This window comes from Mugil cephalus, chromosome 13 (assembly GCF_022458985.1).
Source record: "Mugil cephalus isolate CIBA_MC_2020 chromosome 13, CIBA_Mcephalus_1.1, whole genome shotgun sequence".
NCBI classification, from domain to species: domain Eukaryota; kingdom Metazoa; phylum Chordata; class Actinopteri; order Mugiliformes; family Mugilidae; genus Mugil; species Mugil cephalus.
In genome coordinates, this window is record NC_061782.1 from 1,090,532 (window position 1) to 1,115,056 (window position 24,525).

The following is a 24,525-nucleotide window of genomic DNA, read 5'->3' on the forward strand; positions in this document are numbered from 1 at the left end:
TAGCTTGGAAGCTAGGAAGAGCTACTGTCAACTGGGAGTCCTGGAAGTGCTACCAGCTAGCTGAGAGGCTAGGTAGCTAGGAAGACCTACTATTAGATGTGAGGCTAGGAAGCTAGGGAAGAGCTACTATCAGAAAAGAGGCTAGGAATCTAGGAAGAGCTAGTATTAGCACAGAGGCTAGGGCGCTAGGGAAGGAATAGCTCCAAGACGTCGTACCGTTGATGGAAGGCTAGGAAGAGCTACTGCTAGCAGAGGCTAGGAAGAGCTACTGTTAGCAGAGGCTAGGAAGAGCTACTGTTAGCAGAGGCTGGGAAGAGCTACTGTTAGCAGAGGCTAGGAAGAGCTGGTATTGGCCGAGAGGCAAAGGAAACTAGGATGCTCGGATGCTAGGAAGAGCTAGTATTAGCAGAGAGGCTAGGGCGCTAGGGAAGGAATAGCTCCGAGACGTCGTACCGTTGATGGAAGGCTAGGAAGAGCTACTGTTAGCAGAATCTAGGAAGAGCTAGTATCAGCAGAGAGGCTAGGGCGCTAGGGAAGGAATAGCTCCGAGACGTCGTACTGTTGTTTCACACACGATTAATTCCAGATCAGCGCGTATCAGGTTGTTGTGGAAAGACGTGCGATGACTAAAGAATAAATTAAAAGCCAGCGTCACAAACCTCCGCACGGCCGAGAAGATCATTATCAGAAAACAGGACAGCGGAACACAACACCGCCACAATAAGAGCTTTGTTTGAGGTATTTCCAGGCCTCATTACACAGACTGAGCTGAATTTAATATTCCTGCCATCAACATCCAGGCAACGCTAAATAACACCTGCTAAGATCAGCAAAAATAAATAAATAGAAATAGAAATATCTGCAAAAACCTCGGCCGACTGCACCTGCAGTCAGATGTTGGGGAGTTATTTTTTGTGTAATCCAATCCCAGGACCCCCCCCCCCCCGGTGTGTGGTCTAAGTGGATTATAGTACAATAAACGCTGACACAAACACACACCAGGAATGTGCGCTAACACCTCGTACACGGTTTACAGACAGAAACAAAGAGATAAATGTGCTAAGTTGACGGCGTCCTCGTTAGCCCCATTAGCTCACCTGTGGCTAACGAGGCTCCACACCAATAATATGGAGCTGGGTCAGACGTCAGAAGGTGAAGGGGGAACAAACGTGGCCCATATGCTAAGCTAATGGCTAAGGATAGCGACACAACACGCAATGCTACTAGCGGTGTTTCCAGTTTTACTCAAAATAAAAGCCATGTTTCTAAAATGTGTCTCCTCTGAAAGGTGCTGTAACTATGGTAACGTCTCGTCTCCTCACATCCCATAATCACTTTGAGGAAGATGGATTCAGATGAACTGGTCACATGACCTCCTGCATCGTCTCCAGTGTTTCACTGAACTTTAGAGATAAACTTTTATACGGATGCGCCTGAGAAACCTCTTTATCATCTTTCAGCTTCAGATGTTGGAGGTTTTTATGTTTCATCACCTGTTTATCACTGAGATAATCAGGTTTTGTTCATTTCATTTCATTTCTAGAGCGAATGGAAACACAGGAAGTGACATCACAGACACATCCGTTTAAATTTAAATATAAATAAATATAAATTTCATCTTGGTAACGTTTAATTAGTTTTGTTGTCTCAGATTCACATTAAATAAAAAATAACAAAAACTCCTCCTCCCTCTTCACCTCTTTCCTTTCATTCGTTTCCTCTTAATTCTTGTCTCCTTTTTCTTCTCCTCCTTACTTTTCTTCTTCCTTTCTATTCGTTGTTCTCCTTATCTTAGGTTCTTTGTTTCTTCTTCCTTCTTGTCCTTTTTTCTCCTCTTTCTTTTTCTTCTTAGTTTCCTCCTCCTCCTAATCCTCCCTTTTCCATTCCTCTTCCTCTTCTTTTGTTTCGTTCTTCCTTTCCTCTTCCCTCCTTCTTCCTCTCCTCTTCTTTTCCATTTCTCCTCCTCAGGTTAAAACCGTTCACGGTCCATATAAGGTCATAAAGTCTCACGGAGGCGGAGCTAAAGATTCATTCATGATCTGATCCTGACGCTATTTCATCGTTTTACTTTTTATTTTAAAAATAAAGAAAAGAAGCAGAAGTATTTCTGGCATCAGCTGACGTCTTAATTTATCTCAAGCAGTTTCCGAACTGCCTACACCCATTTAACTTCCCACGATGCCTTCAAGTGTTTCTGCAGCTTTGAATGAGTCAAATTTAAGACTTTTTAAGACTTTTTAAGGGTTAAATTTAAGATTTATACCAAACAACACCCATAAACTCGTTCAGTTCAAACCTTGTTACGTGTGTCGTTCCACTTCCTGGTCCCATTTGTAGTTTTATTTCTTCTAATAGTTACATTTAATAAAGAAATAAACTACAGGATCAAAGAGGAAATGAAGCGATAATAAATGGACAAAAGGAGGATTTAAGACGCAAGAGCTACAATGGAAAATAAGCTCGTATTTTAGACTTTTGAAGGCTCTGTGGAAACCCTGTATTACCGGGTCTGGTCACAATCAGGGTTTTAAAATTTAACCATTTCATTGTTTTACTTTAATCTAAACCAGAAACCTGCAGGAAAAAACTGAACAATGGGATGATTATCAGCAGATCTTTGAGTCCAGCAGGTATCAGGTGAACTCAGACGTTAAGGCCCGTCCAATCGGAGGGCTTTCCCTGGAACATGGTGACCTAGTAGGGAAACAGGATTACTGGAGGTGTTTGGGTGACTCTGAATGAGACACGGCGACTAACCGGCTTACGGCCTAACCAGATTAGAAAGTGAGGATTCTTCCAGATGCCAAATACCGAGAGAAAACCAGAGGACCGCGAGACTGAAACCACAAATAAATACAGAGATAAATAAATAAACCTACTCGTCTGTCTGAGGAGACCAGTCTGAATTCTTGCAGGAGTTTTCCAAATACGGATCTGTGCGTCTTCCTGAACGGATGAATGGTTCCCTGCAGGTTTAAAACAGAAAAGAAAAGAAAAGCAGATGAGTTCATGATGAGACCCAGTTACTTTGAGCTTCATTTAAAACACAATCAGGTTCGTTACGTGTGTGACAGCAAGAAGAACAGAGGAGGTTTAAAACTTAACCTGCACTGACACCAAGTGGCCATTTGTGGTACAACAGTTACAAGGATTCTGCCAGTTTCAACAAGTGGAATAGAAAACTTCTCAAGACCTTTTTAAGACTTTCTCTGAAGACTTTTCAAGACTGTTTAAGACTCTCTTAAGAACTGTTTTTAAGACTATTTAAGACTTTCTCTGAAGACTTTTCAAGACTGTTTAAGACTCTTTTAACACCTGTTTTTTAAGACCCACACAAAAAATAACTAAAATCAGAGACAGAACTACTTTCAAAATAACTAAATTTGAGACATCCGTGGGGTGTTCGCCATTAATGAGGAACAGAAACATGACAGACTGGGTCACACTGCAAATGAAGACTTGACAAAATGTAATTTAAGACCTACAATGAAAAATATTTTCGTATTTACGATACTTTAAGGGATTTTAAGACTTGAATTTGGGGTTTGGGAAGAGTTTGTGTATTGAATCAGACGACTGTAATAACTTGCAACCAGAGTTTTATGGAAACATATCGTTAGTTCCTAATATCATAACATAACTAAACTAATAAAACCTTAACCAAGGCTAGTTTTTCTTTAGCAATCACTAGTTACATGTGGTTGTTAGTGATGCAGGAAGATGGTCCCAAGTTCAAGTTGTTGGCTCCATTATTTATTTAATTTTAAGGAGCTTTCGTTAAATACGACCTCATTATTGAGTCCTTTTGGAGCCTTTTTATATGAACTCCCTGGTTTTATGAGACGGTTTATAGTTGAAAATAAAGGAAAAGTACGTCCATTCATCGTGTATTGTTGTACTTTTAAAGATGTTCCTGATTATAACTTTCAGGGCCACATAACAGAAGCTTAAAATAATGATTTACCAGCAATTCTTCTACAAACTTGAATCTTATTCCAAAAAGTTTTTATTTTTTTTTTCTGTGGGTTTTTGAAAATTTCCTGAACAAGATTTTTTTTTAAAAAGTCTTCTACTTGTTTTTTTTTTAATAAGTCAGCACAAATATAAGATTAAAGAAAGTTTTTATTCCTTTTCTGACAAACTGCTACAAAAATGAAAAAAAAAATAAAGGAATAAATTTAAGAGTTTAAGGTGAGTCTTAAGAAGAACTTCTTTCTTTCTTACTCGGACAAATTGGTTTTAATAAAAAATAAGAAGAATAAAAGACACTCACCAGGACGTAGGTGTCTTGTTCGTGCTTCTTCCGGTGCAGAGGGACGTCTGAGGACGACGCCAACAAAAGAGGAACAAGTTTAACAGTTTCACTTTAAAACTGGACTTCAAGAGTTTAGAGGAGACGTTTCATCTGAGTAACTTCTTCACCTCTAAGAGACTGGAGGAGGTTTGAGATTTAAATGAGAAACTCTTCTTTGTGCACTGAGGTATAATCTGGCATCTAGTTATAATCCAGAAGCTTCAACCCCGTTCACACCTGGAGACTGGAGCCTATGACTGATAATGGGTCTGGACCATTCACAGGGACAGAGGACGGGGACAAACTTCAACTACAGGTCAGTGTCTAGACGTTAATGGACGAAAGTTGCACCAGTTTTTGGTTGATTACAGAAAAAGTTAAGTTCAACCAATCAGAGCTCTGGACTCCAGCTGTGTTTGATGTAATACGTCATTTTCTTCTGGTTTCATGGATAAAAGTCATTCTAGGATTCAACCAACACAACAACCTGTTATTTTTAACTTTGATTCCTCCAGAACTAAACCACTTAGAGAGATTCTGACTGTAGTGACAGAAACTTCAGAGTCTTGTCTTTGAAAAGAGACGAGACCATGAATGAGCTCCAACATGTTAATCAACAGCGTTCAGTTTAATTTAGATCCGTCCTAAAAAGGCTGGAGAAGAAGCTACTTGGATGCAACTTTTTCTCAAATCTCAACAAGTCCAGTTGATTCAACATGGCTCTGTATTAGAAACTAAAGCTGGACACCAGAACCGTCACTAATGTGAAGGAAAAATGGAAAAACCTGCAGGAAAATGGAGAAAAAAATTCCAGGATTTCATTGATTCATCAGTCATTGTTTCCAGTGCACCACTGGTTCTTTTTCTTTGCATTCACTAGCGTACCTAATAAAGTGGCCAGTGTGTGTAGCTCGCAGGTGATTTCTTTAGAAATGGATGTGGAACCAAGTGTGAGAGCGTTGAGTCTGTGCACGGCCGATGAATAAACTCCAGTCTGTTCATACTTGTTTCTGTAGTTCTGCTCATTAACATCATCGGGAACTCGTTTTCCTGTCGCACCTTTACTTCACGTCTCAGCAATGACTGCGTGAAACTCACACTCACGACCATCACATCCTCAAAAAACAGGCGCTGTGGCCAAACGGATTTGGATCCAACAACCCTTCAAGTCGCTGCAGCAGCTTTAAGAGTTTGCCGTGTTTTAGATGATTTGTAAATCATGAAATAATGTGCACAGAGTCAGAGAATCCCAAGAACAGACACATCTACCATCATCTTCCAGGGTCTTTTCATGGTTCTAAGAAACTCATTTCCAGAGGAAACCCTCGTACTCAACCCTTTAGTTTTTAAAACGTCCTGGCGTTTTAACATTTAAAAGAAAAATTAAATGACAGACTGTTTTATGGAAAGGTTTAACTCCTGTCATGTGTTAAAGAGCTCAACACATCTTCTGTGTGAGCAGGTGGAAACTGACTGAATCCAGCCCTAAATAGTAAAAAGAATTCAGCATCTATCATCCAGTGCTGCTTTTCACCTCATATCCAACTTGTTATTCATTCGTATCCATGTAAACTCTGGATTAAATGTGAATTTTTGGCCCATTAGACCTTTTATCTTTGAATCCACCACTCGTTTTCATCTAAAACCAAAAAAAAGAAGAAATAAAAGAGTAAATTACGTTAAATTTGATCCACGGAGGAACCTAAAACATTTTCTATGATCCACAGCTTCAAACATATTTGACCCATATTCCACAGACGTCACGTTATTTTCCAGAATTTACTGAAATGGTGAAAATGATTTTGTTCCTGAGGAAATTATGAAGCTCCAACTTTCAAAAACAAGGAAAATTGACTTTTTACACATTTTAACTCACAAACTTGAACTCTTGACAAAGGATGAGGAAGAAAGCAACAGGTTCAGGTAATAAGGAGATAAACTTTGGCTTCACTTTACACGTTTTTTTCCATCACAAACAGAATAAAACAGGAAAGAATGAATGAAAGTAAAAGGAAAAGACAGGGAATGAAGTTCGTGGACATATTATAGAGACATATTTCCTCTCGCTTTATTGTCTTAAAAATGTCCTTGTGTTGATGGTTTTTGTATAAGAATGAAATGAAGAGAGAGCCTGTGATCCTATACTTCCTAAACCTGATTTATAACCTGATTAGTGACATGTCTCTTCATGTTGTTGTGGATCTGAGTTTGTTTTTAATATTTTAACAGAACAGAGAGTTTCCAAACCCCACGAAGCCCCACGAAGCTTCGACTAAACGTTACAGACACAAACAGCAGAATAAAGCTGGAAAGTCTCAACACTCCGAACAGCTGTTAGCATGTTAGCACAGCTAGCCGAGCCGCCCGTTCAAATGAGTTCAGGTAGCCGTTAGCATGTTAGCATAACAAACCTGAGTCTTTGATGTTGATGACATCCACAGAAAACCATGTCGGGTTTGTCCAGGGGGACCACCTTCCTCTCCGTCACCCCCGACGGCACCACGTCCGGCTTCGGCCCAGAACTTTCTGGGGTAAAAATCCCCGACTTTGTGGTATGAGAGACCCGAAGACGTGGACATCATCCCGTCCATCGCCATTTTGGATTTCTAGTATCGATCGAAATATCGACAATACCGATACAAATCGTAGCATCGATACCACACATGTTTCGATCGATCACCGTCGATACCTGCCGTGTATCGATATCTCCGCCCTCGTTAACCACTTGTTTCCTCGTCCTCATCATCTCGTTTAACTTCCCGATACCAAAGGCGATATCAATAGTGATACCATTGATACCGATGGATATAGATATTGATCCATCCGCTCTTGGTATCGGCATGATTGATATTTTTATATCAATTTCGATACCATGGTTGATAAACTTTAACACCGGCTGCAATAAAACAATGTATATTTTGTTTTATAATGTTGTATATTTTCAATGTTTTTTAGTATTTTAACTTCAGCTGTACATCCTGTAAATACTACCTCCTTTTCTGTTTTGTACATACTTGTGTGTTTTTTCGTCTTTGCACTGAAAAGGAAAATCTCTCCAATCTGGTTGTAATCTTTATAGTGACAATAAAGGGCATGATACTCTATTCTCTGGTTTCAGTATTGACCAATAGCACAGCTAGTATCAATATAATCAACATTTCGATCTACACTGATTCCAGAAATGAGATCGATATAATTAAATTTCAGTTTCTTTTTTGTACGACTGCAGCGGTTTCATTCCAGAGGAGACCTGACTGTGTTTCTCTAAATTCTGCTGTGATTTAGAGATTTCTAAAACTTCTAAACCCTCTGCCTGAAAAGTTGTTTTCATTTGTTCTCAAGAAATAATATGTGGGTCCAAAGATTGATTGATTGACTGATTGATTGATTGATTGATTGATCCCCGAAGGGAAATTAGGTCAAGGGGTCAGTTACGTCTTTTAGGTTAAGTATTGGCGTACCTGCATTTACTTGGTATCGGATCGATACTAAATCTAGAGGTATCTTCGCCACTCCTGGTAGGGATGTGCGTATCAATCCAGAAATATCGATAATTCCGATCCAGACGTGTCTTTTAGAATCGATGTCCACATCAAAATAACGATACTAAATGCACTTTCACAAGAACTATTACAGTTTTTCTCAGTAGTTTTGGTACATTCCTGGAATTATCCTCGACATTTGCAAAACACTAAGTGCATTTCTCAATACAATTAGTACAAATAGCAAAACACCATCGATGTGGGAGGTTTATTGCAAGAGATTCACATTTACACTTTTACTGTTTGTATTGTAATTTGTTGGCAGATCATGATGTTGGACCCTCAAAATGAACGGCCAAGAACCACGTCCATTCGTTTTTAGCAACTTTTAATAAAAGAAAAAAACCGTCCACGGTTCAACACAAACACACATTTTTTTAGCCTGTCTTTTTTTTTTTTTTACAACGTACTTCACTTGTCCTCTTAAATAGACATTACAAACATTCAAGTAAATAATATGAATTAACTGTAACATATGTAAAGCAAATTACTTTCACTGAATTAACAAATATGAAATGACTGTTCCACTTTGCCACATCCTCCCCCATTAAAAGAATAAAATGTTAGCAAAACATTTTACTTTGGGTGAAGTGTATCAACATTTGTTTAACCTTAAGGTTGTAATTATGAACACTATTATGTACATACTAATCAGTTTACGGTTATGTCACTACAAAAACATCAGTAACTACTGTTGTGTTGTCTTAATTCATCAGTACATTGGTCACATATGGCAAAATCTACCATTCCAACACACTTAATGTAACTTAACATTATACACGCTTTGACATGTAGTACTATCAACTACAGAATACCTCTTATCGAACTGTAAGTTTATTCAAGGGTATGTAACTGCATAAGCTCAACAATACAGATATTAAATAAAAGAAAATATTTAATGATAATAAAAAATGGTTTTAACTTATTGTTTTCATGTATTTGCATGGAAGATGTTTAAATGAGCATCTAGAATATAACGTTTTATTGTATTTTCCCCACAGACTTGACGATCATTATATCTCTGATCTGTTCATGTGTCATGCATCAACATATTCCAGTAGAGTTTATATATGGAGGAGAAGGTAGAGGAGGAGGAGAAGGTAGAGGAGGAGGAGGAGAAGGTAGAGGAGGAGAAGGTAGAGGGGGAGGAGAAGGTGGAGGAGGAGGAGAAGGTAGAGGAGGAGGAGGAGAAGGTAGAGGAGGAGAAGGTAGAGGGGGAGGAGAAGGTGGAGGAGGAGGAGAAGGTAGAGGAGGAGGAGATGGTAGAGGAGGAGGAGAAGGTAGAGGAGGAGGAGGAGTTGAAGCTGAAGGAGGAGGAGAAGGTAGAAGAGGAGAAGGTAGAGGAGGAGAGGTAGAGGGGGAGGAGAAGGTGGAGGAGGAGGAGAAGGTAGAGGAGGAGGAGGAGCTGAAGGAGGAGAAGGTAGAGGAGAAGGAGAAGGTAGAGGAGGAGGAGAAGGTAGAGGAGGAGAAGGTAGAGGGGGAGGAGAAGGTGGAGGAGGAGGAGAAGGTAGAGGAGGAGAAGGTGGAGGAGGAGGAGAAGCCGGAGGAGGAGGAGATGGTGGAGGAGGAGGAGATGGTAGAGGAGGAGGAGAAGGTAGAGGAGGAGGAGAAGGTGGAGGAGGAGGAGATGGTGGAGGAGGAGGAGATGGTAGAGGAGGAGGAGAAGGTAGAGGAGGAGGAGGAGTTGAAGCTGAAGGAGGAGGAGAAGGTAGAGAGGAGAAGGTTAGAGGAGGAGAAGCTGAAGGTAGGAGGGAAGGTTGAGGAGGAGGAGAATGGTAGAGGAGGAGGAGAGCTGAAGGAGGAGGAGAAGGTAGAAGAGGAGAAGGTAGAGGAGGAGGAGAAGGTGGAGGAGGAGGAGATGGTAGAGGAGGAGGAGAAGGTAGAGGAGGAGAAGGTAGAGGAGAAGGAGATGGTAGAGGAGGAGGAGAAGGTGGAGAAGGAGGAGATGGTAGAGGAGGAGGAGGAGGCAGAGGAGGAGGAGCTGAAGGAGGAGGAGGTAGAGGAGAAGGGAGAAGGTAGAGGAGGAGGAGAAGGTAGAGGAGGAGGAGGAGGGTAGAGGAGGAGGAGGAGCTGAAGGAGAGGCTGATTTCACAGGTGAGGTAACACCAGTCGACACGAATCTGCTGTTCAAAGGTTGAAATGCTGCCACTGGCTGAGGGACGATCTCCTGTAGCTGGTGATGATCTGCTGTAGAGCTGTTAACTTTTCAGTATAATTCCTCTTTGCTTTATAAACTGTGGCCTTTTACTCTGAAGGATAATGAGATCTTACTGCTGTTTAGCAGGATGTAACGTTTCTATAACCAACCAGTGAAGATTAAAACAGAACAAAGTCAAACATCCATCAACACTGTCACTGACGATCTGACTGATCCATGAAGCTCTGTTGATGGTCTTAAATGGAGACCATGTGGATGAAGCTCTCCTCTCCACCTCCCAGTAACATGGTCCAGTCAGAGTCTGCTTCACCCTCTGGATCATCAGGACACAGCTCATCCTCTCACAACACACACCCTCCAGGTTAATCTAACCTCCACCTGTAGAGAGGAGGAGAAAGAAGAGAGGAGGTGAAGGAGTGTTTCCCTTCATCATCACATCCAGTAGAAAGAGCAGCAGGGACTTGAGTCCTGTTCAGAGCAGCAGTGGAGCAGCTGTGGAGCTCAGCCAGCTTCCTTTCAGCTTCATGTTAACGTGTTGGAGTGAACACACACAGACCTGCAGACACTTTTAGCATCACAGTCTGTTTCCTCTGCACATTTCACTAAGAAACTGCTGAGAGTCCTGAACGCTTCATTACTGCACCAACACTTTAGTGATGGATTACTGCTGCTCCATGGAAACAAAGATCAGCTGACTAAGAAAATCATGGTTACTGAATGTAACGCTGCTTCTGTGATGTGCAGGCTTCAGTCAGCTGATCTCAGAGCTGTGATCATTTGTTGATCAGATGTGATGAATGACTACCACTGTCTCTATACATCTTGGAAGGCTGTCAGCTGGAATCCAGCTTTATTTCCTGGACACATCAACACAACAACAACAACAGTCGTCTTCACATCAACTCAAACACATGATCACAACAAGCTTCTGGCTCATCTGATTGACTGACTGTTGTCTCTCTCTTGTCTTTCTGTCCAATCCTGAAGCCTGTCTCCATTCTCCTCTCACAGCTTCACTGAGAAGCTGCAGGTTTACAGGAAACACTGGATCTTTGATACTAACTGTGTTTAGGACGATACTGATGAAAGCAGCATGGACTGACTGGAACCCTCTACTCACCTCAGAGTCTCCAGTTTATAGTCTGGACTCTTCACAAGATCAAGAAGCTGCTTCACTCCTGAATCCTTCAGCTTGTTTCCACTCAGGTTCAGATGTTTCAGATGGGAGGGGTTGGACTTCAGAGCTGAGACCAGAGAATCACAGCTGATCTCTGACAAACTGCAGTAACTCAACCTGAATAAAGAATAAAAGATGTAGATTAAATCCTGAATAATTCAATCAAATGTGTTCAGGTTTTAAATGTTCAGCTCAACATTACTGTGTCCTAACAGCCTTTAAGCTTCATTGACTTTAACAACTAACAGAGGACATTTTCTACAGTTTCTGCTACAAACACTTGTCTTGAACAAAATGATTTAAAGAATTCTGGGAAAGTGAGGAAAGTTGTGGATGAAGATGAATTAGATTCAGTTGGTGATTAAACATATCAGATCTACAACAGTAACAGACAGTGAACTCACTCCAGAGTCTCCAGTCTACAGTCTGGACTCTCCAGAAAACCACACAGCTGCTTCACTCCTGAATCCTTCAGGTTGTTTCCACCCAGGTACAGAAGTTTCAGATGGGAGGGGTTGGACTTCAGAGCTGAGACCAGAGAATCACAGCTGATCTCTGACAAACTGCACTCAAACAACCTGAATAAAGAATAAAAGATGTAGATTAAATCTCCTCTCCATGTCTGAGTGACTTTGTCCTTGTGTTATTGTGGATCTCCATCATGTCTTCTACAGACAGTAATATGTGACAGTGTGAGGTGTGTGAGCTCCTTCCAGCAGCTGTGGTTCAGAGAGAATGGACTGATACATGGATCACAGCAGGTTTGACTCCAAATGAAATGTGACTGAATGATGATGAAACAGCAGGAAGCTCAGACACTAAACACACCTCAAACACCTGCATCTGAACACATGATCTCATCTGTGTGTGTTGAGCAGGAATGAAGCATCAACATTATTGAAATAGATTTGCTTTAGATTTAGTTTCTTTGGATTTGTCTTCAGTTATTTATCTTGAATCATCAGTGCCCCCAAACTAAAAAAGCTCTGAAAAGTGACAGAGGACGCTTTAACAACTCAGCTCATTTTCTCCTGTTTATTCGTCACCAAAATAAATTCTTGGGGTTATTGCAGGTTGATAGCAAAAGCAAAAGCATGATGGCATGGCAGATAAAACTGGATCTGAAACACACATTATTTTCAAACTGCTCATTTTGAACAAAACTCCTAAAATTCAAAGATATGGTGGATATGGTTTCAGACTGCCCTCATCCTGTTCAAAGCAAAAAACCATCTCCTACCACAAAACATTCAACAATTACTGGAAGGGAAGGGGTCATTGTTTAATGTCATTTGAAATGAAACTACAGAACACAACAAGGAGGACTGTTTGTGTTTCACTTTGTGTTGTTAAACCATGGAACAGTTTGGAGGAGACGCTCAAGGAATGTTCAGACATAAAACAGTTTAAAATATAAAGAGAGGATTCTTACAAGGTACAGAAATGAAGAGGGAGTCTGACTCATACGGAGTGATGGGTGTTATTGTCATTTCATATTTTCATTTTTCTTATTTTTGTTCTTATATATATTTTGTGTTGTCTTTGGTAATGTGTGCATGTTATATCTGTGTGTGTGTGTGTATGTATGTACATATATTATAAAGACTATTATTATTATCATACTGACAGGAAGTGAATAATATATAAATCATTGAGCTATTAAAATGGGTGGGATATAATAAGTTTATATTTAATCTGTTACTTTATTTTTTATTTATTTATTTTCTTATTTACTGTTATTTATGATTCTATATGATTATTTTGTTGTTCTGTTTTTTTATGTTCGAAATAAAGAAACTAAACTAAGATTTCATAAACTGAAACCAGACAATAAATAGATGAAATCTATTAAATTAGACCTGCTTCAGCTTTAATCAGAGAAAACGACACCAACAAATAACTCAGATTACAACCCTTTCATCAACTTTACATGAGCTCAACAATGTCAAGATAAACAACTCAAAGATAAATTCAAAAACTGACAATTGTTGTCTCTGACTTAGATTCAGTTGGTGATTAAACATATCAGATCTACAACAGTAACAGACAGTGAACTGACCTCAGAGTCTCCAGTCTACAGTCTGGACTCTCCAGAAAACCACACAGCTGCTTCACTCCTGAATCCTTCAGGTTGTTTCCATTCAGGTTCAGATGTTTCAGATGGGAGGGGTTGGACTTCAGAGCTGAGACCAGAGAATCACAGCTGATCTCTGACAAACTGCATCTCCTCAACCTGAATAGAGAATAAAAGATGTAGATTAAATCCTGAATAATTCCATCAGATGTGTTCAGGGTTTAAATGTTCAGCTCAACATTACTGTGTCCTAACAGCCTTTAAGCTTCATTGACTTTAACAACTAACAGAGGACATTTTCTACAGTTTCTCTGAGTCAAATACTTATGAACTTCTGCGAAACAAACTTACACAGTGAAAATAAAGTTAATAAAAATGACCTGTTGAATTGTTAGTAATTTATTTTGGTGTGTCCAGCTCAAACATTCACTTAAGTTCCATTTAGAGATTTTTCAAGTGTTTGTTCTTGTGATATTTACTAAGACATTGATTAATTACTTTCAGTGAACTCGATCTTGAACTAAAGGACATTTACAGATTCATGTAGGAAAGTTCTGGATGAACATGAATTAGATTCAGTTGGTGATTAAAACATATCAGATCTACAACAGTAACAGACAGTGAACTGACCTCAGAGTCTCCAGTCTACAGTCTGGACTCTCCAGAAACCACACAGCTGCTTCACTCCTGAATCCTTCAGGTTGTTGTTACTCAGGTCCAGATGTTTCAGATGGGAGGGGTTGGACTTCAGAGCTGAGACCAGAGAATCACAGCTGATCTCTGACAAACTGCAGCTCCTCAACCTGAATAAAGAATAAAAGATGTAGATTAAATCTCCTCTCCATGTCTGAGTGACTTTGTCCTTGTGTTATTGTGGATCTCCATCATGTCTTCTACAGACAGTAATATGTGACAGTGTGAGGTGTGTGAGCTCCTTCCAGCAGCTGTGGTTCAGAGAAATGGACTGATACATGGATCACAGCAGGTTTGACTCCAAATGAAATGTGACTGAATGATGATGAAACAGCAGGAAGCTCAGACACTAAACACACCTCAAACAACACTGCATCTGAACACATGATCTCATCTGTGTGTGTTGACCAGGAATGAAGCATCAACATTATTGAAATAGATTTGCTTTAGATTTAGTTGCTTTGGATTTGTCTTCAGTTATTTCTCTTGAATCATCAGTGCCCCCAAACTAAAAAAGCTCTGAAAAGTGACAGAGGACGCTTTAACAACTCAGCTCATTTTCTCCTGTTTATTCGTGACCAAAATAAATTCTTGAGGTTATTGCAGGTTGATAGCAAAAGCAAAAGCATGATGGCATGGCAGATAAAACTGGATCTGAAACACACAATATTTTCAAACTGCTCATTTTGAACAAAACTCCTAAAATTCAAAGATATGGTGGATATGGTTTCAGACTGCCCTCATCCTGTTCAAAGCAAAAAACCATCTCCTACCACAAACATTCAACAATTACTGGAAGGGAAGGGCTTCATTGTTTAATGTCATTTGAAATGAAACTACAGAACACTTAGGGTACGCACAACAAGGAGGACTGTTTGTGTTTCACTTTGTGTTGTTAAACCATGGAACAGTTTGGAGGAGACGCTCAAGGAATGTTCAAACATAAAACAGTTTAAAATATATAAAGAGAGGATTCTTACAAGGTACAGAAATGAAGAGGGAGTCTGACTCATACGGAGTGATGGGTGTTATTGTCATTTCATATTTTAATTTTAGTTATTTGTGTTCTTATATATATTTTGTGTTGTCTTTGGTAATGTGTGCATGTTATATCTCTGTGTGTGTATGTATGTACATATATTATAAAGACTATTATTATTATCATACTGACAGGAAGTGAATAATATATAAATCATTGAGCTATTAAAAGGGGTGGGATAAAATAAGTTTATATTTAATCTGTTACTTTATTGTTTATTTATTGATTTTCTCATTTACTGTTATTTATGATTCTATATGATTGTTTTGTTGTTCTGTTTTGTTTTTTATTTTCGAAATAAAAAAAACTAAACTAAGATTTCATAAACTGAAACCAGACAATAAATAGATGAAATCTATTAAATTAGACCTGCTTCAGCTTTAATCAGAGAAAACGACACCAACAAATAACTCAGATTATAACCCTTTCAAAACTTTACATGAGCTCAACAATGTCAAGATAAACAACTCAAAGATAAATTCAAAAACTGACAATTGTTGTCTCTGACTTAGATTCAGTTGGTGATTAAACATATCAGATCTACAACAGTAACAGACAGTGAACTGACCCCAGAGTCTCCAGTCTACAGTCTGGACTCTCCAGAAAACCACACAGCTGCTTCACTCCTGAATCCTTCAGGTTGTTTTTACTCAGGTTCAGATGTTTCAGATGGGAGGGGTTGGACTTCAGAGCTGGTCCCAGAGAATCACAGCTGATCTTTGACAAACTGCAGCTCCACAACCTGAATAGAGAATAAAAGATGAAATGATTGATGATCAGTCAGATGTGTTGAGGTGTGAAATGTGTCCTGATCAATGAGCTGTTCTCTAAAATGAGTAGAGTGACTTTGTCCTTGTGTTATTGTGGATCTTCATCATGTCAGCCTTCTACAGACATCATCCAAACGTCAGCACAACATTCAGACAACTATTGATGTCAACACAGATCAATAAGATGCTGCTGACCTCATTACAGGATCAATATCTCCTCACACATGTTGGACTACAAAACTGTTGATTAGTTCTTTGATTCCAGGACCTTCTTCTTCCTGGATTTGGTGTTCAGGAGGTTTGTGTCATTCAAATGTTAAAGGACAAGTTGACATGTTCAAGTGTGTCTTCCAACAACAGTCACATGTCATATTGGACTGATTCCAGAGTTGTTGAGATTCCTGCTGTCCACACTGACTGTGAAGTGGTCTCTTCCTAACACAACTCCACTGTTGAGCTGACACTAATATGAAGCTTCAGCAGTCTGACTGACACTAATCAAAGTTCCTCTTTGAGTTCCTGTCCCTCCACTGCAGCTCAGCAGGAAACACTGTGGAAACACAAACTGATACTGACTGGATGTGCTGAAGAACAAGATGAGTTGAAGATCAACACAACACAACAAACCTGTGGATGTTGTCCTCCATCTGGTCTGATTGGAGTCAGACTATAAGGGGATTTGTCCACAGACAGTATGGACAGAAAGAATGATTAGTGACACCTAGAACTCTGTTAATGTCAACACATGTGAAGACTGGACTTGATGTGGTTTGTGATCAGACCCACCACCGATGACTGATGAGGAGATACCTGCTGATGTTCAGGAACATGATGCTCCTTCATTTCAACTCTTTCAGCTCCTTTTCTATCTGACAGTCCTGACAAGAGAAACTCATCTAAACTGGATCTCCATTCTCAGAAGCCTGAGAAGAAAAGAAATGAAACTGACCTCAGAGTCTCCAGTTTACAGTTTGGACTCTCCAGTCCAGCAGACAGATGCTTCACTCCTGAATCCTCCAGGTTGTTGTAACTCAGGTCCAGATGTTTCAGATGGGAGGGGTTGGACTTCAGAGCTGAGACCACGACTTCACAGTGACTCTCTGAGAGTCCACAGCCTTCAAGTCTGTAATGAGACAAATAAATAAAATGTGTTATAATGGAAGAAGACATTTCTATGAAGGTGATGTGTTGATGAGTGGACAGTTGGACACATCCTGTTGGACATTTTGTCTCCACATCAGTTGTTGAGCTCATCTTCTCTGACTGTGTTTGACAGAAAACACATCATTGTCATCATCTTCTCAGACCTTTGTTTAGATGAATGGAGACAAGACTGAGTTACATTGAGGCTTCCAGACTGTCCACAGTCTGTCAGTGGATCTGATCCATCATGAGGACATCTGGATGAGACAAACATCTGGACTGTCTTCACTGGTTAATGGACTCTGGATCTTTTTAGTTGAGCCCAGTGAACATGTGAATATTTCCAGTGAATACAATGAAATATAAATAAAACAGTCAAATGTAATAATGATTAGAAATAAAGAGAAGAAGAGCTTTAAACAGCTGGAGAACATCTGGGACTAAATACAACTGACTGTAATGTTTGCTGAGAACAGTGGAACACTGAAGAAGAATGAGAAGAGTTACCCAATGACTTCAAAATAAAAGCACTAACAAGTAATGAGAATAAAGAGAAATGTTAATGTATTTATGAACCTACTGGTTTAAGCTTGAAAAACAAATACAATAAATAACTAATTGTTATGACCCAAGTGCCATTGTAGTAGTTGTTGTGTTTGTGTGTCTCTCTCCACTCTCCTTCCTCCAGGTGATGGCCCCTCCTCTGACCTGCAGCTGGTTCCACTCAGGTAATCAGCTGATCCTGGTTAAAGAGTGGAGGAGAGGTGGGGCCCGGAGAGAGAGAGATGCTGGACCACAGTGGTGGAAGCGTGAGGCTGCTTTGTTCAACAGTTGGTTGCTACTTTTCTTGTGGGTGACGTACTGGGTACTGTTTTATCACCCAGGTGTGGCGGCGTCTTTAGTTCAGTTATTCCATCAGAGATTCACATGGTTTATTTCCTCTCAGAGTGGTGCTGCTTTGAGTTTGTTTGTGGTTGTTGGTCCTGGTCTAGTACGTTTTAAAACGGATCAAAGTTTCTTTAAAGCTTGGAATGACCTCTGACCAAAAACATTCAAAGATTTGTTGAAAAAAGTGGCAAGCACATAAGATTTAAGAGGAAAAGTCAAATTCCAAAACCCCACTATCCAAACTACATTCAAAAAGATGAGCATTTCAGTTTGTGGGGTTAGAATATGGAATGATATGGAGGAGGAAATGAAAATGTCCAATAACATCACAGATTTAAAAACAAATAAAGGTTTTATTTCATAAGGATTTGGAGCGAGATCATTTTTACAACAGTTTGAGACTCCTTTACTATTTTATCATTTTCTTTCTATTTATTTTTCATGTATTTATTTCAGTTTCCTACCACATCTTATTGTTTCAGTCTTGTAGTTCTCTGGTGTTTCCTCATGGGGGGGTGCTATGCTTGGGGTTGTTCCTGTCTGCCGTGGGGGGGCCGTCCCTAGGTCCAGGCCTGGAATTTGGTCATTTTAGGGGCAAGGCCACTTGGCCTTTTATGTTGTTCAGTTATTGAGGGCACGAAGGCCATAAAATAAAAGGATGATTTTTAAGTTGACGTCTATAATGAATTTAATTTAAGGACTAATGACACTTGTGAGGAAGATTGGAGTCTCAGTAGAAACTATCAAGCAGGTAAAGAAATCTCCTACACTATTATGTCCGAAGATAAGAAAATATTGAATGACACCACTACAGCTAAACACCAGTCGGTTAACACATAATATACAGACACACTGAAAGAGTCCATCAGCCAAATAATAGCAGCATGTTTAACATGGCCTCAGCATGCTAACTTAGCCCCGTGATTAGCTCCTCTCTCCACTCTCCACCGTACAGTCACCACCACGGCAGTTAGCCGCAATAGTCTCCCTTTATTCTGCAGACAATGTCATTAATGTACACTTTCCCATGCTTGCATGAGGTCCAACTGCTACATGAACGAGTGCATCTGCGGAGTCACGGCCGCAAAACACATCACTGTGTTGTTGGTTTCGCTCCAGTGACGTCACTGCTATTCACACAAATTAGTTTAAGAAATAAATGTTGCCTATTATTTTTAGATTTGAGACTAATTACAATCATAACATCCTACTTAGCATTTGTTGAAACATTCAAGACATTTTAATGCCAATTAAGGCCTTATTTTTCCATGAATGAATTCAATGCCTTTTAAGACGTTTTAAGGATCCGTGGGAACCCTGTTAAAGCTCGACAAAGGAAAAACTTGACAGCAAGATAATTAGCGTTTGTTCCAGTCTACAGTCGGTACTCGGCACGTTAAAAGTGGGTCAACGTTGAAACGACATAACGTTACGGTACAAGCAATGCTTTTCTAACGGTAACAAACTCAGGCTTATTCGTCCGTTAATTCATCACACAGTCTGACTTCAGTCAACTTTTTCTCTCTCTTCAGTGAAAATTCAACATCACAGTGCGTTTGATTAAGTCTCGTGGTTGGCTGCTGATAGATTGGTGTCAAACTGTTATTATAGCCCTTACAGCGGTTCATGCCAGGCTCCAATCAGATCCACCACTGATGAGTTGACCAATAAGAATCCAGAACGTCATCAAAAGACGGAGTTTATTCTCAATAGACGCTGGTGGTGTTAAAGCCTGTTGACAGTCAAGTGTGTGTGTGTGTGTGTGTGTGTCTGTGTGTGTGTGTGTGTTATTAGTTTTTGTTCTGACTTTTGTGTCTTTATGGAATTGTTAGATATTTTTGCTGGAAAATGATGCAACTTGTACTTGCTTTTATGTGTTGATGGTTCAAGAAAAATCAAACTGATTCTGTTAATGATCACATCAGGACTCACCGAGCCTTTCTGCAGTTCCTCACAGCTGGGATCAGTCTCCGTCGTCCCTCCTTTGATGTTTTGTATTGATCCAGGTCCAACTCATCCAGAACCTCCTCTGACATCTGCAGCATGTAGGCCAGAGCTGAGCAGTGGATCACAGAGAGTTCCTTCTTTGATCTGTTCTCTGACTTCAGGAACTCTTGGATCTCCTGATGAACTGAGAGGTCGTTCATCTCCATCAGACAGTGGAAGATGTTGATGCTTCTGTCAGGAGACATTTCATCAGTGTTCATCTCCTTCAGGTTGTTGATGGTTCTCTGGATAATTTCTGGACTGCTCTTTCTCTGACCCAGCAGACCTCCTAAGAGTCTCTGGTTGGACTCCAGAGAGAGGCCATGAAGGAAGCGAACTAACAGGTCCAGGTGACCATTTTTACTCTCCAGGGATTTAATCATGACTATGTTCAGAAACTCATCCAGAGGTGAGTTATTGTAGTTTCCTCCCAGGAAGTCCTGCAGCTTCTTTGTCTTCCTGTTGGTGTAACAGTGGATCATGTAGACTGCAGCCAGAAACTCCTGAACACTCAGATGGACGAAGCAGAACACCTTGTCCTGGTACAGGCCTCTCTCCTCTTTAAAGATCTGTGTGAACACTCCTGAGTACACTGAGGCTGCTCTGATATCGATGCCACACTCTGTCAGGTCTGATTCATAAAAAAGATCAGGTTTCCTTTCAGCAGCTGATCAAAAGCCAGTTTTCCAGAGACTCAATCATCTTCCTGCTCTTTTATCCAGTGTGGATCCGTCTCAGCTCCTCCATCATACATTGACCTTCTTGACTTTGGCCTGAACCACCAGGAAGTGGATGTACATCTCAGTCAGGGTCTTGGGCAGCTCTCCTCCCTTCTTGGTTTCCAACACATCCTCCAGAACTGTAGCAGTGATCCAGCAGAAGACTGGGATGTGACACATGATGTGGAGGCTTCGTGATGTCTTGATGTGGGAGATGATGCTGCTGGCCTGCTCCTCATCTCTGAACCTCTTCCTGAAGTACTCCTCCTTTGGGGGTCAGTGAACCCTCTGACCTCTGTCACCATGTCAACACACTCAGGAGGGATCTGATTGGCTGCTGCAGGTCGTGTGGTTATCCAGAGGCGAGCAGAGGGAAGCAGTTTCCCCCTGATGAGGTTTGTCAGCAGCACATCCACTGAGGTGGACTCTGTAACATCAGTCAGGATCTCAGTCTTGTGGAAGTCCAGAGGAAGTCGACACTCATCCAGACCGTCAAAGATGAACACAACCTGGAAGTCTTCAAAGCTGCAGAGTCCTGCTTCTTTGGTTTCAGTGAAGAAGTGATGAACAAGTTCCACCAAGCTGAACTTTCTCTCTTTCACCACATTCAGCTCTCTGAAAGTCAATGGAAATATGAAGAGGATGTCCTGGTTGGCTTTGTCTTCAGCCCAGTCCAGAGTGAACTTCTGTGTTAAGACTGTTTTCCCAATGCCAGCCACTCCCTTTGTCATCACTCTTCTGATTGGTCCATGTCTTCCAGGTGAGGCTTTAAAGAGGTCTTCTTGTCTGATGCTTGTTTCTGCTCTGTGTGGTTTCCTAGATGCTGTTTCAATCTGTCTGACCTCATGTTCATCATTGACCTCTGCAGTCCCTCCCTCTGTGATGTAGAGCTCTGTGTACATCTCATTCAGAAGGGTTGAGTTTCCAGCTTTAGCAATCCCCTCAAACACACACTGGAACTTCTCCTTCAGACCACATTTAACTTTACGTTGACAATGTCCTGAATGAAGAAACAAGAAATAAGATGAATGAATAAACTCTCCAGTAAATATTCCAACATGTCATTGCTGTAAAGAATGAGTGTGTAAATATATCTTGGTTCATCTCTTGAGACATTAGTAAATGTCTCATTTCTCCAGCAGCTTCATGTTTAGAGAAATCCTCTTACTGATCTGCAGACAGTCAGCCAGCTCCTCCTGCTTCATTCTCCTCAGGAAGTTCACTGTCATCTTCAGGAATATAAATCTTTCTGCTTCCTCCTCTGCTCTTCATCCTCACCCTCCAACACCTCCTCATCCTCCCTCTGACTCTCTGAGCATTCTGGGTAATCTGGACTCACAACCTTCTGGATCTTCTTCAGCTCCTTCTTCACAAAAGTCATGATGTTGTCCTCCAGCAGCTGGAACAGAAGACCATATGAATGACACAAGCAGACTGAAACCCATGGAGACAAACATCAGATCCATGTTGGACACACTGACAATCCACTGGTCGACAAAGAGCGCATGGACATGATGGAAGTAGTTGTTGTACATGTACAGACCAGAAAGATGGAGTCCAGCTGTGTCTGATGCTGTTGGGTAGACTGACCACTGAGAACCTCTGAGCTCTGCTGGTGGACTCTGTGGACCAATCATCAACAATTAGCTCTCATCCATTACAAGATTGAAGACACTACTTCCTCCAAATGGTTGTTGTCTTATCGTCTAACTCCCCAGGAAAACAGTCACCAGGGCATGCTACATGTCAGTGCTAACCTAACTTTTACTACATCCTTGCCCTGTTTTTCTTTATTATGTTGATGGTCAGGTGACTCTAAATTGATCCTCTGTGTGAGTGTGAATGGTTGTTTCCCTCTGTGTTAGCCCTGTGGTAGGCTAGAGACCTGTCTAGGGTGGACCTCCGACTGATGAGAGCTGGGATAGAAGCAGGCGACCCCCGCAACCCTAGTGAGGATAAGTGGTAATAAAGATGAGATGTTGCTAGTAAAACAAGTAACCTCCCTTATTTACCTATTTATTCTATTTATTGACCATCGATTACACTGTGTTCTGTGGCATTTTACTTGTGCCATTTTGCTTTTGCATTCTCCTTCTATCTGTACTTGCAATATGTACATGTAATGTAATATTACAAGTCTCTTATACTATTATATACATATATATCAGTATGCAAGCTGTCCAAACCAATTATCCAGTTGTCTGAAATCTGAAATCTGGCACAGCTTTCATCAAGAACCCCTTTGGCTTTGTGAAGGAGCTCCTCGTACGTCTGGCTGGTAAGAAGTGGAAGCTGATCTGAGGCCTTTTATCAGCGGGAGATGCTTCTGAAAGAAGTTCAGGAGGTGATGCAGAAAGCAAGGTCCAACCTCAGGACCAAGTGGAACACCCTACAAGGTCTACAAGCACTGGGGGAAACCAGGCATCGATGGTGGTACAATCAGGTGCTCAAGAAAATTACGGAGAGCATCTGTAGTGTAATCACTGGCTGCTGCAGGTCCAAACTCATAAAACAAACCACATACTTCATCAGAGCTGGAGAGAAGCCAAGAGCAACATCAAGGCTTCTTCACACTGCACAGTGGAAGAAGTTCCCACAGAATGTTGCTGAAACCTCTGTTAGACTTGACTTTGGTGTGAGAGATAACGAAGCTAGCTTTGCGAGATGTGTCACGACACCTAGTTTTAAAATGTTGGGGTTTACAGGAACAAAAGTCATTATTAGTAATAATGAATACTCGTCAGTATAATTATTCATTATTACAATAAGCATATTTGTGTAAACAATCTTCAACTAAATGGTGCCCATCTGAGGCAAAGCACTGTCAGGAACATTCATTTTTGTATTTTGGTTCATTCTTAATATTTTGAAATTCTTAAACTTAGACTTAGACATGATTAGACACACAAGTGAATTAACAAACAAGTGCATTGTTGTTCCTGGTTGTTACTGCCATGAATTTCAGCCTGAGTGACAAGAACTGCAGAACCTGGTTCATCAGGTGGAAGGTGTCAACTTACCTCTGACTTTGTCATAAAACTCATAAATAATGTTTAATAATGAAACAAGAACAAAACATTTATTGACACTTTACCTCTTTGGACCAGAACCACATCCTCCTTTAAAATCAATCAAAAACCCCTTGGACCCGTCGCTCTTAAAGGACACACAGCTGGGTTCAGGTCCAGGTCCATTCCTGTGAACAATGATGAGAGTCATGGACAGTTTAGACTCAGACATTTACTCCTCTGTGTTAATGTGATGCCACTTTAACACGTTTCTGTCCTGCATGAATGACAATCTCCTGGTCACTTGTGAACAAAGGCCGTCTTCCTACATGATACAGGAGTGACAGTCACTTCATACAATATTAGCTTTAGCCCTTGTAGCATGTAGAAACAGTGACTTAGGTTTTCAACAACACTTCAGGTCTTTATCCTCCTCGTAGATCTTTTTACTGAATTGTCAGATAATCTGTTAGTAAAGATATTGATATTTCCTCCCCAAGGAAACAAATCACCAAGACACCAAGACATGTTACTTTACATGTTACAGCTTCACTGACACTTTACCTCTTCCTCCTCTTTGGAGCAGAACCACGTCCTCCTTTAAAATCAATCAAAAACCCCTTGGACCCGTCGCTCTTAAAGGACACACAGCTGGGTTCAGGTCCAGGTTCATTCCTGTGAACAATGATGAGAGTCATGGACAGGTTAGACTCAGACATTTACTCCTCTGTGTTAATGTGATGCCACTTTAACGCGTTTCTGTCCTGAATGAATGAACATCCTGGTCACTTGTGAACAAAGGCCGTCTTCCTACATGATACAGGAGTGAAGTCAATGCTGTCAGATGAGTGTAGAGGCTGCAGGAGTTAAATATGCACCAGATCTACTGTCATTCATGTTTTCAAGAGGAAACTAAGACAGACGTGACTAAAGAAGTGGACATGTGTCTCCTGAAAGCAGCAGCAGCTGCAGCATCACTAAGGAACTACTGGCTTTGACTGTCTGCTGATGGTGATTCCTCTCTGAGTCACATG

The 24,525-nt window shown here is 40.7% G+C and overlaps 2 protein-coding genes and 1 long non-coding RNA gene across 3 annotated transcripts in view; all 3 read right to left on the reverse strand.

The window, feature by feature from the left end:
• Positions 1-7,086, reverse strand: part of slc30a6 (solute carrier family 30 member 6) — a 59,748-nt gene extending 52,662 nt beyond the window's left edge. The window contains 5 exon segments of the mRNA XM_047602468.1: positions 2,880-2,966; positions 4,274-4,320; positions 6,706-6,736; positions 6,738-6,812; positions 6,814-7,086. Coding sequence (XP_047458424.1) covers positions 2,880-2,966; positions 4,274-4,320; positions 6,706-6,736; positions 6,738-6,812; positions 6,814-6,891 — 318 coding nt within the window. The 5' untranslated portion in view covers positions 6,892-7,086.
• A 5,479-nt stretch (positions 7,087-12,565) lies between these two features.
• Positions 12,566-16,972, reverse strand: LOC125019012 (ribonuclease inhibitor-like). Its single transcript, XM_047603515.1, is given in 6 exon segments — positions 12,566-13,404; positions 13,876-13,909; positions 13,912-14,048; positions 15,546-15,719; positions 16,697-16,870; positions 16,959-16,972. Coding segments are annotated over 6 exon segments (735 nt in total). The 3' UTR covers positions 12,566-13,202.
• Positions 16,973-17,059: 87 nt separating this feature from the next.
• Positions 17,060-19,751, reverse strand: LOC125018528. The gene is made up of 2 exons (XR_007113958.1): positions 19,711-19,751; positions 17,060-17,758 (listed from the first exon to the last, which is right to left on the reverse strand). It is a non-coding gene; the product is annotated as an uncharacterized LOC125018528 (long non-coding RNA).
• Positions 19,752-24,525: the final 4,774 nt, after the last annotated feature.